General features: G+C 55.7%; 1 protein-coding gene across 4 annotated transcripts; it reads right to left on the bottom strand.

The window, feature by feature from the left end:
* Window positions 1-1,275: 1,275 nt before the first annotated feature.
* PEX11G (peroxisomal biogenesis factor 11 gamma) lies at window positions 1,276-11,308 on the bottom strand. Of its 4 annotated transcripts, none has more exons than XM_040240599.1 (6): window positions 10,813-10,908; window positions 10,218-10,310; window positions 8,725-8,913; window positions 6,201-6,379; window positions 2,419-2,481; window positions 1,276-1,882 (listed from the first exon to the last, which is right to left on the bottom strand). In XM_040240599.1, exons 3-6 carry the CDS (start codon window positions 8,905-8,907, stop codon window positions 1,651-1,653), a joined length of 657 nt encoding a protein of 218 aa, XP_040096533.1. In that variant the 5' UTR covers window positions 8,908-8,913; window positions 10,218-10,310; window positions 10,813-10,908; the 3' UTR covers window positions 1,276-1,650. The 4 variants fall into 4 exon arrangements, with proteins under 4 accessions (XP_040096533.1, XP_040096532.1, XP_040096534.1 ...); XM_040240598.1 differs by having other exon boundaries at window positions 9,653-10,310; window positions 10,813-10,892; XM_040240600.1 differs by lacking the exons at window positions 10,218-10,310; window positions 10,813-10,908 and adding an exon at window positions 11,173-11,308.
* Between the last annotated feature and the right edge of the window lie 214 nt (window positions 11,309-11,522).

The following is an 11,522-nucleotide window of genomic DNA, read 5'->3' as shown; positions in this document are numbered from 1 at the left end:
CCTGCGCTGGCTGGGTCCCCACCCATTTAGGCTGCCCGCCCCCACCCCCCCAATGGTCCCAGGATGTCAGCCTCCTCGACAAGGGGGCACTGTACTGGCTTCTGGACCTGTCAGTCTCCCTCCTCACACGAGCCTAATTTGCCATACACATGCTCCCCCACATCCCTCGAAAAACCTGTTGATGCCCCTGGGCTTGGTCCCCTGGAATCATCTTGCTTCACCCCAACCTATAACTGAGCTGCCAGCCCAGGGAAGGGCACCAGGCAGGGGACACAGCCACATGACTGGCAGTGCCAGCAGCTGTATCCCAGCCCTGCTGCCCAGGCCCTCGGGGATGCCAGCCCCTGGGGTACCTGTGACCTGCCGTATCACACACGCAGGTGTTCACATGGTTCCCTGGCAAGCACGCTGCCTTGCAAGTGTTAACTCAGAGTCTTTAGACAGGCAGGTGCCACTCTGACCCCCACCCTAATCTCACAGGTCACCTGGGTGCCTCGAAGGCAGAGGGAAGGGGGAGAGTGACCTGGCCCAGCCTCCTAACCCAGAAGGAGCCCCCCAGATGGATGGGGCAGGGGCTCAGCTGGAGTCCAGTTGGGGTCCTTGTGTCCTGTGAGACCCTGAGCAGCCCCACACCCCACCTGTTGCCCACCACGTACCTTCTTTGTAAAAGAACAAAACATGGTTGAAACCACAGGCTTCAGGGCCTATAAACAGGACCCTTCATTGGCTCTTCCAGGGGCCAGTGAGTGAGGGGCAGGCGTGGGCCGCCCACCACCGACCAATATCACCTGAGGCCACACATGCACATGGCCTCTCAAACCCCAGACTGGAAACAAACTGGTCCCTTCTTGCCTGCTGTGCTTTCACAAGCTGGGAGCCTCAGGCATCTCCAGTGATGATGCTCAGAGCCCTCGAAATGCCCTGAATGGACCACGGCAGCCCTGAGTCCACGCTGTGGCTGTGAGATGCTTCGGCCACAACAGGCACCCTGTGATGCCTTGGAGCTTGAGACCCAGGCAGGGCCTGGCAGAGGAGGCAGCATCCACGGCCAGCCAAGGGTGCCCAAGCCCGCGGGTTGGGAAGGAAGGACCGCCCTCTGTGGCTGAGCCTCTTGGGGTCAACAGGCTGCGTTTGCAGCATCGGAGGGGAAGGTGATGGGAGGTGGTGCTTCCCGCTGCAGCTCCAGCCCACAGGCTGAATCCTAAATAAGACCCGGGGGTGCCCCCGACCGCTGGAGAGAGAGGGCGTGAGAATAAGCAGACGGAGACACAGAGCTTAGGAATCAGCTCACATCTGACCTGCTACCATCACCACCTCATTTAATTGATCCTCACTTCACATTCCTCAGGCCCAACCTGGCTGCCCTGCTCGCCTTTACTGCACACAGGACTCTGGCCTGCCAGGGGCCAGTTCCTCTGCAAGTGAGTCTTCGGGGTCTTCCTGTTCCACCCCTACTGAGGCGGCACCTGGGGGACCTCAGCCCCCCAAGCCCACCCCTCTAGGGCTGGTACCCAGACTGCTCTGGTGTGTCCTCTATCCACACCTTCCTCCCGACACCTGGCCGTGATCTGCTGGATTACAGACCCGACCCTCCCAGGCAATCACGCTCCACGGGAAGGGCCCCTGTTGGGGTTCTGGCGCCTCTATCCGTCAAGGGGTGGCGTTGGCCTGGCCACCCGCCTGGACTGCCTGGTACACGCTGAGGAGTGACGAGAGGGTGCCCAGGAGGCCCACCAGCCACTGGGGGAAGCGGCCGGCCCACAGGACACCCGGGGGCAGCCAGTGCACTGCGTTGGCCAGGTCTGCCAGGTTGCTCAGGAGGGTCAGTACCTCCGAGCAGATCTGGGTCTCCACGGTCCTCCGCTTGCCCCGGGTCAGCCGGCTGTGGGAACAAAGGGCAAGGAGTGCTGGGGAGGGCGGAGGACCGGCAGGCTGCGAACATCACATCCACCAGAGGGAGCCCACAGTGGGAGCCAGAGTCTCAGGTCCACGGGCGGGGGGAGGGGCAGAGGGGAGGGGTGAGCAGCTTCCCGGCCTGTGCTGGGCACCTGCTTTATCCTGCATTCTTTCCCAGGATGAGACAGTGACTGACCTTCGTCCTCAGGACACTGACTCCACCTCGGATCATCCTCCCAGACCCAGGCCCAGCAGTGAAGGCTCAGCCCTGCAGTCCCAGCTCTGCCACTTCCTGCCTAGGGTCCCCCAGCTAGCCTCAGTTTCCCCATCTGTAAAAGAGCTCCCATCCCCTGGGGGGCCGCAGCGATGCCCCAGTACCTAGCACACATCAGCCCCCCACCCCACCCAGCAGAGCCTGCATGCATGGGGCAGGGCAGTGACAGCACCTCCTTGACTGGGCAGACCCGCCGGGGACCCTGGCTTGCCGGAAAAAGTCTTCTAGAGGAACCGTGGATGACATACCTGGTGAAGGCTTCCGGGGGTTTCCTCAGCCTGTGTCTCAGCTTCAGGACCATCCACAGAGACCTGCAACACCACACAGGATGGGGTGGGAGCAGCTGGGTAGGGGGTCACCAGGTAAATGAGGTCCGGATGGGTGCAAAGCCTGTCCACTCCCTCTCTACACAGACACACCCTGGACACTGGCTGGGCCTGTCTGAAGGCAATCTAGACAACCTTCTGGGTCCCCAGGGCTGGATCTGCAGGCTGGGGAAGCAGCCACCAGATGGGCCTCCTCCAGTGCTCCCTCCAGCCTTTGCTCCCTGCAGCCTGGGCAGGTGACTCTCTGGCACTCTGGGGCCTTAGGAACCCCTGGTCATGAAGTTCAGTCGATCAGTTGTGTCCGACTCTTTGTGACCCCATGGACCGCAGCACACCAGGCTTTTCTGTCCTTCAACAGCTCCTGGAGTTTGCTCAAACCTGTGTCCATTGAGTCATGATGAGCACACACCAAATGCTCCCCAGCCCCCATACCCTTGCTCACACCAAATACAGAGACACGATGGGAAAACCAGCTGCTCTAAAGTGAATGGAGGGCTTCCCTGGTGGTCCAGTGGTTAAGACTCTGCCTGCCAATGCAGGGGACTCGGGTTCAATCCCTGTTCCGGGAAGATTCCACATGCTGAGGGGCAGCCCAGCCCGTGAGCCAGCTACTGAGCCCACACGCTGCAACTACCGAAGCCTTTATAGCTCCTAAAGCCCCTTCTCCACAAGAGAAGCCGCTGCAGAGGCCCAACCACTGCAACTAGAGTAGCCCCCGCACAGCAACGAAGACCCAGTGCAGCCATAAATAAGGGAAATTTTACATAGATAAAAAGCACCCGAAAAGGTATTTAATACAAAATAACATGAATGGAAGAACAGGCAGAGCATATTCACCCTACAAATAGGATTTTTAGGGCAGTGGAAATACTTCAGTGGTGGATACACGTTATCATACGTTTGTGCAAACTCAAAGTGCAACACACAGCGTGACCCCTGGTGATCCCTGATGTAAACCACGGACATGGGGTGAGTATGCCATGTTAACGTCGGTTCATCGACTAACACGTTGGGCCGTGGTGCCATGTGGATGGTGGGGAAGTCTGTGTGTGTGTGGTGGGTACCTGCAAAAACTCTGCTTCCGGTTCAGTTTTGCTGTGAACCTAAAACTGCTCTAAAAAAAGAGTCTATTTAAAAGAAAAAAAAATTAAGGGAACCAAAGCAGCCCTGAAAGCAGGAACGGGAAGTCTCTTGGGGCCGCAGGTCACAGGGCGGCCTCAGAAGAGGCTGTGGCCTCAGAGGACCCGAAGCCCACGGGGTGGGGATGGTGCTAATGGAAAGACAGGGTCAGCTCCATAACAGCCGCCGAGGCTGTGAGGGGAGCTGACGTCGAAACGGAGCCGTGTCCCTGGATCAGGAGAGGAGAAACAAGTGAAAACGTAGCACAGCGTCCGAAACAAAGGCCCCTGGGACTGACACGTGTGCGCTGCCGCTGCCGCTCAGTCGCTCAGTCGTGTCTAACTCTGCGACCCACGGACGGCAGCCCGCCAGGCTCCTCTGTCCACGGGATTCTCCAGGCAAGAATACTGGAGTGGGCTGCCATGCTCTCCTCCAGGGGATCTTCCCAACCCAGGGATCAAACCCGAATCTCCTTCTTGGCAGGTGGATTCTTTACCACTGAGCCACCTGGGAAGCCCACTACTATATATAAAGTAGATAACTAACGAGAACCTCAGTTCAGTTCAGTTCAGTCGCTCAGTCGTGTCCGACTCTTTGCGACCCCATGAATCGCAGCATGCCAGGCCTCCCTGTCCATCACCATCTCCCGGAGTTCACTCAGACACGTCCATCGAGAATGTACTGCAGAGCCAAGGAACGCAGTGCTCTGTGGTAAATGGGAAGGAAATCCAAAACGGAGGGGGTCCATGTATACATTCAGCTGATTCACTCTGCGATACAGCAGACATTAATACAACATTTTAAAGCAACTAAACTCAAAAAAAAAAAAGTTTTGTTTTTTAAATCAAACACTGGGGAAAATCGCCAAAGTAAAAAGAGAGAGGGGCTCTGGGTTGGATAGCGGGTACCTTGAATCTTCCATTTTGGGGTCTGCTCATTTTCCAGACCATCTACAGTAAACATATCACTAGGGTGAGGGAGAGACAAGGGCAACTGGACACCAGTGTACGCCCAGGGACAAGGGACAGCAGATGAGGGCACTGGCCCCCCGACCTTGAGGTCAGGGGCTGCCCCACATCCCTTCAGGGATCTAAGAGACCTTTGCCCCAGGAAACAGGGGCACTGGAGGTCCTGCTTCGCCCATGCTGCCTGGGCCAGGGGGCTCTGAACAAACCCGCTCAGCAAATTGGCAGAGAGGAAAAAAACCATTCAAGTTTTAGCGACCTTGTGGTTTGTGGAAGCACGGAGCCAGTCTGGAAACTCCCAGCTACTTCGTCTGAGGTTTGCTGATGACAATGCAAGCAGGACCTGGGGACCCAGGGAAAGGCAGCCACGCCAGCCACTTCTGTCCATGCCCCCCAAGTTATTTTCTTCTTCCTGAGTCTGGTAGGCACAGTCACGGGCCCCCGCCCCCAGAGATTCCCACATCCTAATCCCCAGGCTTATGATGCGAGTATGTTCCTTTCCACAGCAAAAACGACTCTGCAGGCCTTGCCTGGTGGTGCAGTGGATAAAAGGCCACCTGGCAATGCATGAGACACAGGTTCGATCCCTGGTCTGGGACGATCCACATGCCTCAGAGCAACCAAGCCCGTGCATCACAACTACGCAAGCTCTCATACCCAGAGCCCCAGCTCTGCAGCAAGAGAAGCCACCACACCTCAGAAGAGAAGCCTGCACACCACAACAAAGAGGGGCCTCCGCTCACCACAACTAGAGAAAGCCCGAGCACAGCGACAAAGACCCAGCACAGCCAAAAATAAGCGCATAAATTTTTTCAAAAAGGAATTTGCAGATGGAATTGAGTTAAGGGTGTGGACATCAGAGATGATCTGGGGTGGGGGTGTCGTCACAGGGGTCCTCAAAGGAGGGAGGAGGAGGCTCAGAGTCAGAAAAGGAGTTGTGACAAGAGACGCAGAAGCTGGAGTGGCACGTTTCCAAGATGGAGGGAGGGGCTGCGAGCCAAGGAATGCAGGTGCCTCTAGCAGCTGGAGGCTTCCCAGATGGTGCCAGTGGTAAAGAACCTGCCTGCCAGTGCAGGTGTAAGAGATGCAGGTTTGATCCCTGGATCGGGAAGATCCCCTGGAGGAAGCAGGGCACAGCAACCCACTCCAGGATTCTTGCCTGGAGAATGCCATGGACAGAGGAGCCTGGCGGGCTACAGTCCTTAGAGTCGCACAGAGTTGGACACAACTGAAGCGACTTAGCACGCACACACGCACACTAGAAGCTGGGAAGGCCGAGAACAGACTCCCTCGGAGCCCCTAGGAGGAACACAGGCCTGCCCACGCTTGGATGTTAGCCCACTGAAAGCCATTTTGGACTTCTAACCTCCAAAACTGTTAAGATGATCGATTTGTGTTGCCAGAGTCAGACACGACTGAGCGACTGAACTGAGAGCTGCCAAGTTTGTGGGAATCTATTTCAGCAGCTGCAGGGGATGGACACAATGAGGGATGACAAGAGGGAGAAAGGCAGGAGAGGCCAAGACAGTCCCACCCCCGACCCCCAGCCCACCTGCCCACCCGCCCAGGCAATGTCAGGGGCTCCCTTCCAGTCTCCTGATGGGCAGCAACGCTGCTTACCTAGCAACCCCCAGGAGCAGGGAGAGGCCCCAGAGGGTGGTGCTCAGTGTCCACCACCGGGCAGAGTCCACGTGGAGGATCTTGGCGTCGGCGGCCCAGGCGACATGCTCACAGGGGTAGTAGAGCTGGTCGGCCAGGTTGCTCAGGATGGACACGCAGCGGACAAACACATCTTCCTCCTGCAGGAATGGAAGAGAGTGGGGGCTTGGGCCATACCAGGGAGCAGTCACAGGGCAAGGTCCAGGCCAGGCAGGTTGGCTCATGGCTGGCACTGTGGGAGAAGAAAGGCCTGATTTCTCAGTGTGGTCACCTCTACCCAGTAGAGCAGCTGGTCTCAACTCCACCGCGCTGTGGGATCCCTGCATGTGTGTGCTAAGCTGCTTCAGTCGTGTCCTCTTTGCGACCCCATGGACTATAGCCCACCAGGCTCCTCGGTCTATGGGATTTCCCGGGCAAGAATACTGCAAGTGGGTTGCCATCTCCTTCTCAAGGGGCCCCTCCTGACCCAGGGATCAGGCAGATGTCTCCCGCGTCTCCTGCATCTTTACCACTGCACCACCTGGGACACCTCAAGGGACGCCTGGGGAGCCTCACAAACCCCCACTCAGCCCCCAGTCCCAGGGGTTCTGCCTCACCAAGGCTGAGGTGGGCCCTGGCACCAGGAATTTTTTTTTTTTAAGTTCCCGGATGATTGTATGGGTCTCAGGCTCAGGACCCTGAGGTGGGCAGGGGAGGGAGCCCCACAGAAAACCCTGACCAGGCAGAGCGGCTGGCTGGCCTCCTGGGTTGCCACACACCCAGTGCCAGCTTGAAGCAGGCACAACACTCACTGCAAGGCTTGGGTCACCTCCCCCCAGATCAGACAGGGGTGAGCACCTAGCAAGGCAAGGCCAGTTGAGGCTGTAAGAGCCTTTCCCTGGGCCCCAGAGGCCCCCTCCAGGCCTCCAAGTTGGCCCGGTCACTGGCCAAGTCCTTCACTTCCCTGCCTGTAACCGTGTCATCGTTGCTGCCTGCCGTACCCTTCCCCTCCTCTCTGTCTTCCCTGTCTAGCCCTCTCCTTCCTATTAGCCGGCTATGGTCCAGCCTCCCTCTGGGTGCTGAACCCCTCCAGCTCCCCCATCCCATCTGGGACCTTCGGGGGTGTTCCGGCACACTTCATCTCTCTGTGAGGATGGGGCTCACTCCACTGGTGTTTTCTGAGAAGCTTCAAGACCTGGGGCCCTATGCTGGGGAAGAGGCAGGAGCAGAGGGCACTCAACCAAAGAGGTTTCTTATTCTGGCTAAGGGATATACGAGATGCAGAGAGCCCCCCCCCCACCCCCCCACCACCTAGGGTCTCAGGGGAGTCTTCACAGAGGAGATGGTTGGGGGGACAGTGCAGGGAACATGCCCTCATCAAAGAAGCTGGAGAGATGGGTGTCAACACAGGAGGAAGGCCCAGGCAAACCCTTGAGATTGGGGATAATCAGGCTGTGGGCACTGGGGCGGGATGGGGGGGCATCTGAGCCTGGGAGGAGACCCCCGGAGGGTCGGGGGAAGGGCAGGGCAGCCCAGGAAAGGGGCATAACTCAGCCCATCCCCTGGGAGAGCAAGATCACATTCCCTGCTGCCCCCTCCCCAGGTGAGGAGCGTCACTCTAGACCCACTGGTGACATGATGAGGTTCTCTTGTATCTGCAAGATCTTATAAATAATCTACATGTCCAAGGGGACGCGTTCAGTAAGTCACCATCCGGCTATACATGTGTACCCTGAGGCCCTAAAGAAGGAAGGAGCTTCTTTTGGTTTTTGTTTTTTTGCCAAGGCACATGGCTTGAGGGGATGTTAGTTCCCCAAATGGGGATTATACTCAGGCCCTCTGCAGTGACGGGGCTTCTCAGGTGGCGCAGTGGTAAAGAATCTGCCTGCCAATGCAGGAGATGCAAAAGATGCGGATTAGATCCCTGGGCTGGGAAGATTCCCTGTAGGAGGACATGGCAACCCACTCCAGTATTCTTGCCTGGAGAATCCCGTGGACAGAGAAGCCTGGAGGCCTACAGAGAAGCCTGAGGATGCACTCTTCTGCGGCAGTGAAAGTGCTGAGTCCTAACTGCTGGACCACCAGGGAATTCCCAGAAGGAGCTTATTTTGGACTGATATGGAATGACCTCCAAGTTGCACCGTCCCATGAAAAAACAAGTGGCAGAAGAATGCAAATGTCATGTAACTATTGACGTAAGCAAAGCACAGGTGCAGGAAATCTCATGAAGGAAACACAAGAGGCTGACAGCAGTGGCTGCCTCCAAGGAGGAAAACTGGTGACCGAAGGGCCGGGAAGAAGACTTCTTAATTACACAGTCTTTGGGAATGAGCTAATTTGTTTAACTGAAATTGAAACGAGAACGTCTGATTGTCTCAAAAGAAAAAAGTAAAATTGAAAAAATAATAAACTGCCCATATTGTTGCCTTTGTAAAGGCCAGTCCATAAGATGCCAACTTCCCAGGGTCCGCATCCCCTCCCTGGAGCCCCACGCAACCCCCGTTACCTCTGCCCCCAGGCCGTACTGCTTAGTGTAGACAAACATGGCCGCATCATCAAAGAGTCGCAGGACCACCCTGCAGTGGCTGAGCTGGGAGGACAGTGCCAACAGGCGCGTCCCCACTTCTGACCTGGCAGGACATTGTTCCACCAGGACCCCGCCCACCAGCTGGCAGCAGTAACCCAGCATTCGGATCTGTGGGAAATCAGAAGCAGTCAGTAGGATTGAGCCGATCACCCTTGACCTGGCCTCGGGCCTCGGGGGATCAAACAGGAGGAACTCTCAATCAAACTCCCAACAGAAAGTTGAAAGATATTTGTAGGTGGGATACATGGAGACACATGACATCATGGTGCAAAAGGCTCTGTGAGATTGGATTGACAGGAATACACTATTGATACTATGCGTAAAACAGATAACTGGGTGTTAGTCGTTAAGTCATGTCTGACTCTTCGAGACCCCATGGACTGCAGCCTGCCAGGCTCCTCTGTCCATGAGGATGCTCCAGGCAAGAATACTGGAGTGAGATGCCATTCCCTTCTGCACAGGATCTTCCCAACCTAGGGACTGAATCTCGATCTCCCACATTACAGACGGATTCTTTACCATCTGAGCCACTAGGGAAGCCCAAAACAGATAACTAATAAGAACCTACTGCATAGCTCAGGGAACTCGAGTCAGTTCTCTGTGGTGACCTGAATGAGAAGGAAGTCCCTGATGGAGGAGATATATGTATATGGATGGCTGATTCATTCTGCTGTATGGTAGAAACTAACACAACATTGTAAAGCAACTATATACTCCCATAAAAATCAAGTTTTAAAAGAAAAGGCACTGTGGAGACTCAGGGTGTGCTGGCTCATGTCACTGAGTGGCACAGTCTTTGGAGACGTGTGATGGGGATCAGAAAAAAAAAAAACAACCCATATCTTACCTCCTAGATCCTTTTTCCCAGCAGGCAGGAAGGCTATTTGCATCTACCTGGCTGGACCAAAGTCCGTGGCTGGGTTGTGACTTAGGAAGGTGAGCAGGCCTCAACCCAGTGAACAAAAGGATAATTTGTTTGCCTTACTTTAGTGAGAAGGAACCCAGTGGTGATTGCGGAATCAGTGGGTGATCTGGAGCATGGTGAACAGGGTCTGCTTCCCCACCCTTACATCTTTATTTCATCTGCTTTTCAGAAGTTGCTTTTTCCTGTTGTTTTATATATTATTTTTACTTGGAATTCCTTTCTGCACCTTTGTAAGGGCAAAACCACTGCATTTTAAGTCCAGCTTTCTTGTTGTTTAGTCACCAAGTCGCCTCCGACTCTTGCAAACCCATGGACTGTAGCCCACCAGACTCCTCTGTCCATGGGATTTCCCAGGCAACAATACTGGGGTGGGGTACCATTTCCTTCTCCAGGGAATTTAGAACCTGATTACTCAATCAGAGAGGATTTGCCTAGAACCTAAATGCCCAGCCACTGGTACATTCCCTGGTACAACTGGAATGCCTACCTGTAAGAGATTGGGACAAGCTCAGAGTCTGACCTCAGCGGCCTGGAAGGAACAATTTTAATGCCCAATCTGAGTTGAGCGGAAGGTCAGAACCTACACATCCAGCCACGGGGAAAGCAGTGCAAAATCTTATATTCCCATATTAGATTTCGACAACCGACAACCGAGGAACTAACTACAGTGGCTTAGTCTGATCCTAAATGTCCAAACATGGGTTTGTTTGGCATGGGAATGTCTGGCCAGGCCGAATTTGCCAGAGCAACCTAAGTGCCCAACTTCAGGGGATTTAGTCAGAACCCAAATGTCCAGCCTTAAAGGGAGCCCTGCCACATCCCAAATTCTCATACGACATTGTCTGGGACCAGCTTCAGTGGTCCGGCTGGATTCAAATGTACAAACGTGAGGATCTGGCTGGTACTGGGAATGTCCAGTCGTTTGGGGTGGCGGGAAGAACCTACATGTCCACCGCTAGGGGACAGAGCTTCTGCCCTGGGAGGATCCTGAGTGACCCCGCTCCCTCTCTGGCCTCAATGTCCCGGTCTCTGGGTTTTGGCTGGACTCCAGGACCTCTGGCCTCGCTCCATCCCAGCCTCACCAGGCGATCGCGACCCCTATAGGACTCCAGCGCCGACGCCAGATCGCTCAGGGCCACCATAGCGACTCCGCCGTGACGACACCGTGACGTCGGTTCGCCGCGCCAGGGGGCGGGCCCGGCGCAGGCCGGGCGGGGTGCGTTCCTGGGAGCTTTCTGCGCAGGCGCTGGCACGACCCTTTGTCCCGGACTCTGCTCTTTGTCTGCTTCTGGGAGCAATGAGGTTTGCGGCTTTGGGACCTCTACTTGTGGTTTCTCCCGGCCCTGTGCACCTAGGTGGACGGTCTGAGGTCGCTACCCATGTTTTCAAAGTTAACCAGTTACACACACGCACATATAAAGATTCCAAGCAAAAGCACCAACCTGTTTGCTGTGGTCCAAGAAGAAAGTTTTCTAATTTTTCTGCTTCACCCTTTCTGCGTTGTCGGCTTGTCTTTAGAGAGCATGCTTTGCTGTTATGTCCTGTAAGGCAGTTTTAAAAAGGAAACTTTGGGAAATTCTCTGGTAGCCTAGTGGGTTGGGACGCTCTGCCTGGACTACAGGGGGCGCAGGTTCCATCCGTGTTTCCGCGTGCCTGCGTGCTCAGTCGTCCGACTCTGCGGACCCCTTGGACTCTAGCCCGCCCGGCTCCTCTCTCCGTGGGATTTTCTGGGCAAGAATACTGGAGTGGGTTGCCATGCCCTCTTCCAGGGGATCTTCCCAACCCAGGGGTC

Source organism: Oryx dammah, unplaced genomic scaffold (assembly GCF_014754425.2).
Source record: "Oryx dammah isolate SB20612 unplaced genomic scaffold, SCBI_Odam_1.1 HiC_scaffold_5, whole genome shotgun sequence".
Lineage (NCBI taxonomy): Eukaryota > Metazoa > Chordata > Mammalia > Artiodactyla > Bovidae > Oryx > Oryx dammah.
Note: the sequence above shows the minus strand (reverse complement) of the source record. Positions and strands in the feature narration are given on the sequence as shown.

Excerpts from the sequence above, each read along its gene's own strand:
- PEX11G (XM_040240597.1), bottom strand. The coding sequence starts at position 10,872 with ATGGTGGCCCTGAGCGATCTGGCGTCGGCGCTGGAGTCCTATAGGGGT. Across the intron at positions 8,914-10,812 it reads ATAGGGGTCGCGATCGCCTG|ATCCGAATGCTGGGTTACTG; the intron begins GTGAGGCTGGGA and ends GATTTCCCACAG. Across the intron at positions 6,380-8,724 it reads AGTACGGCCTGGGGGCAGAG|GAGGAAGATGTGTTTGTCCG; the intron begins GTAACGGGGGTT and ends CCATTCCTGCAG.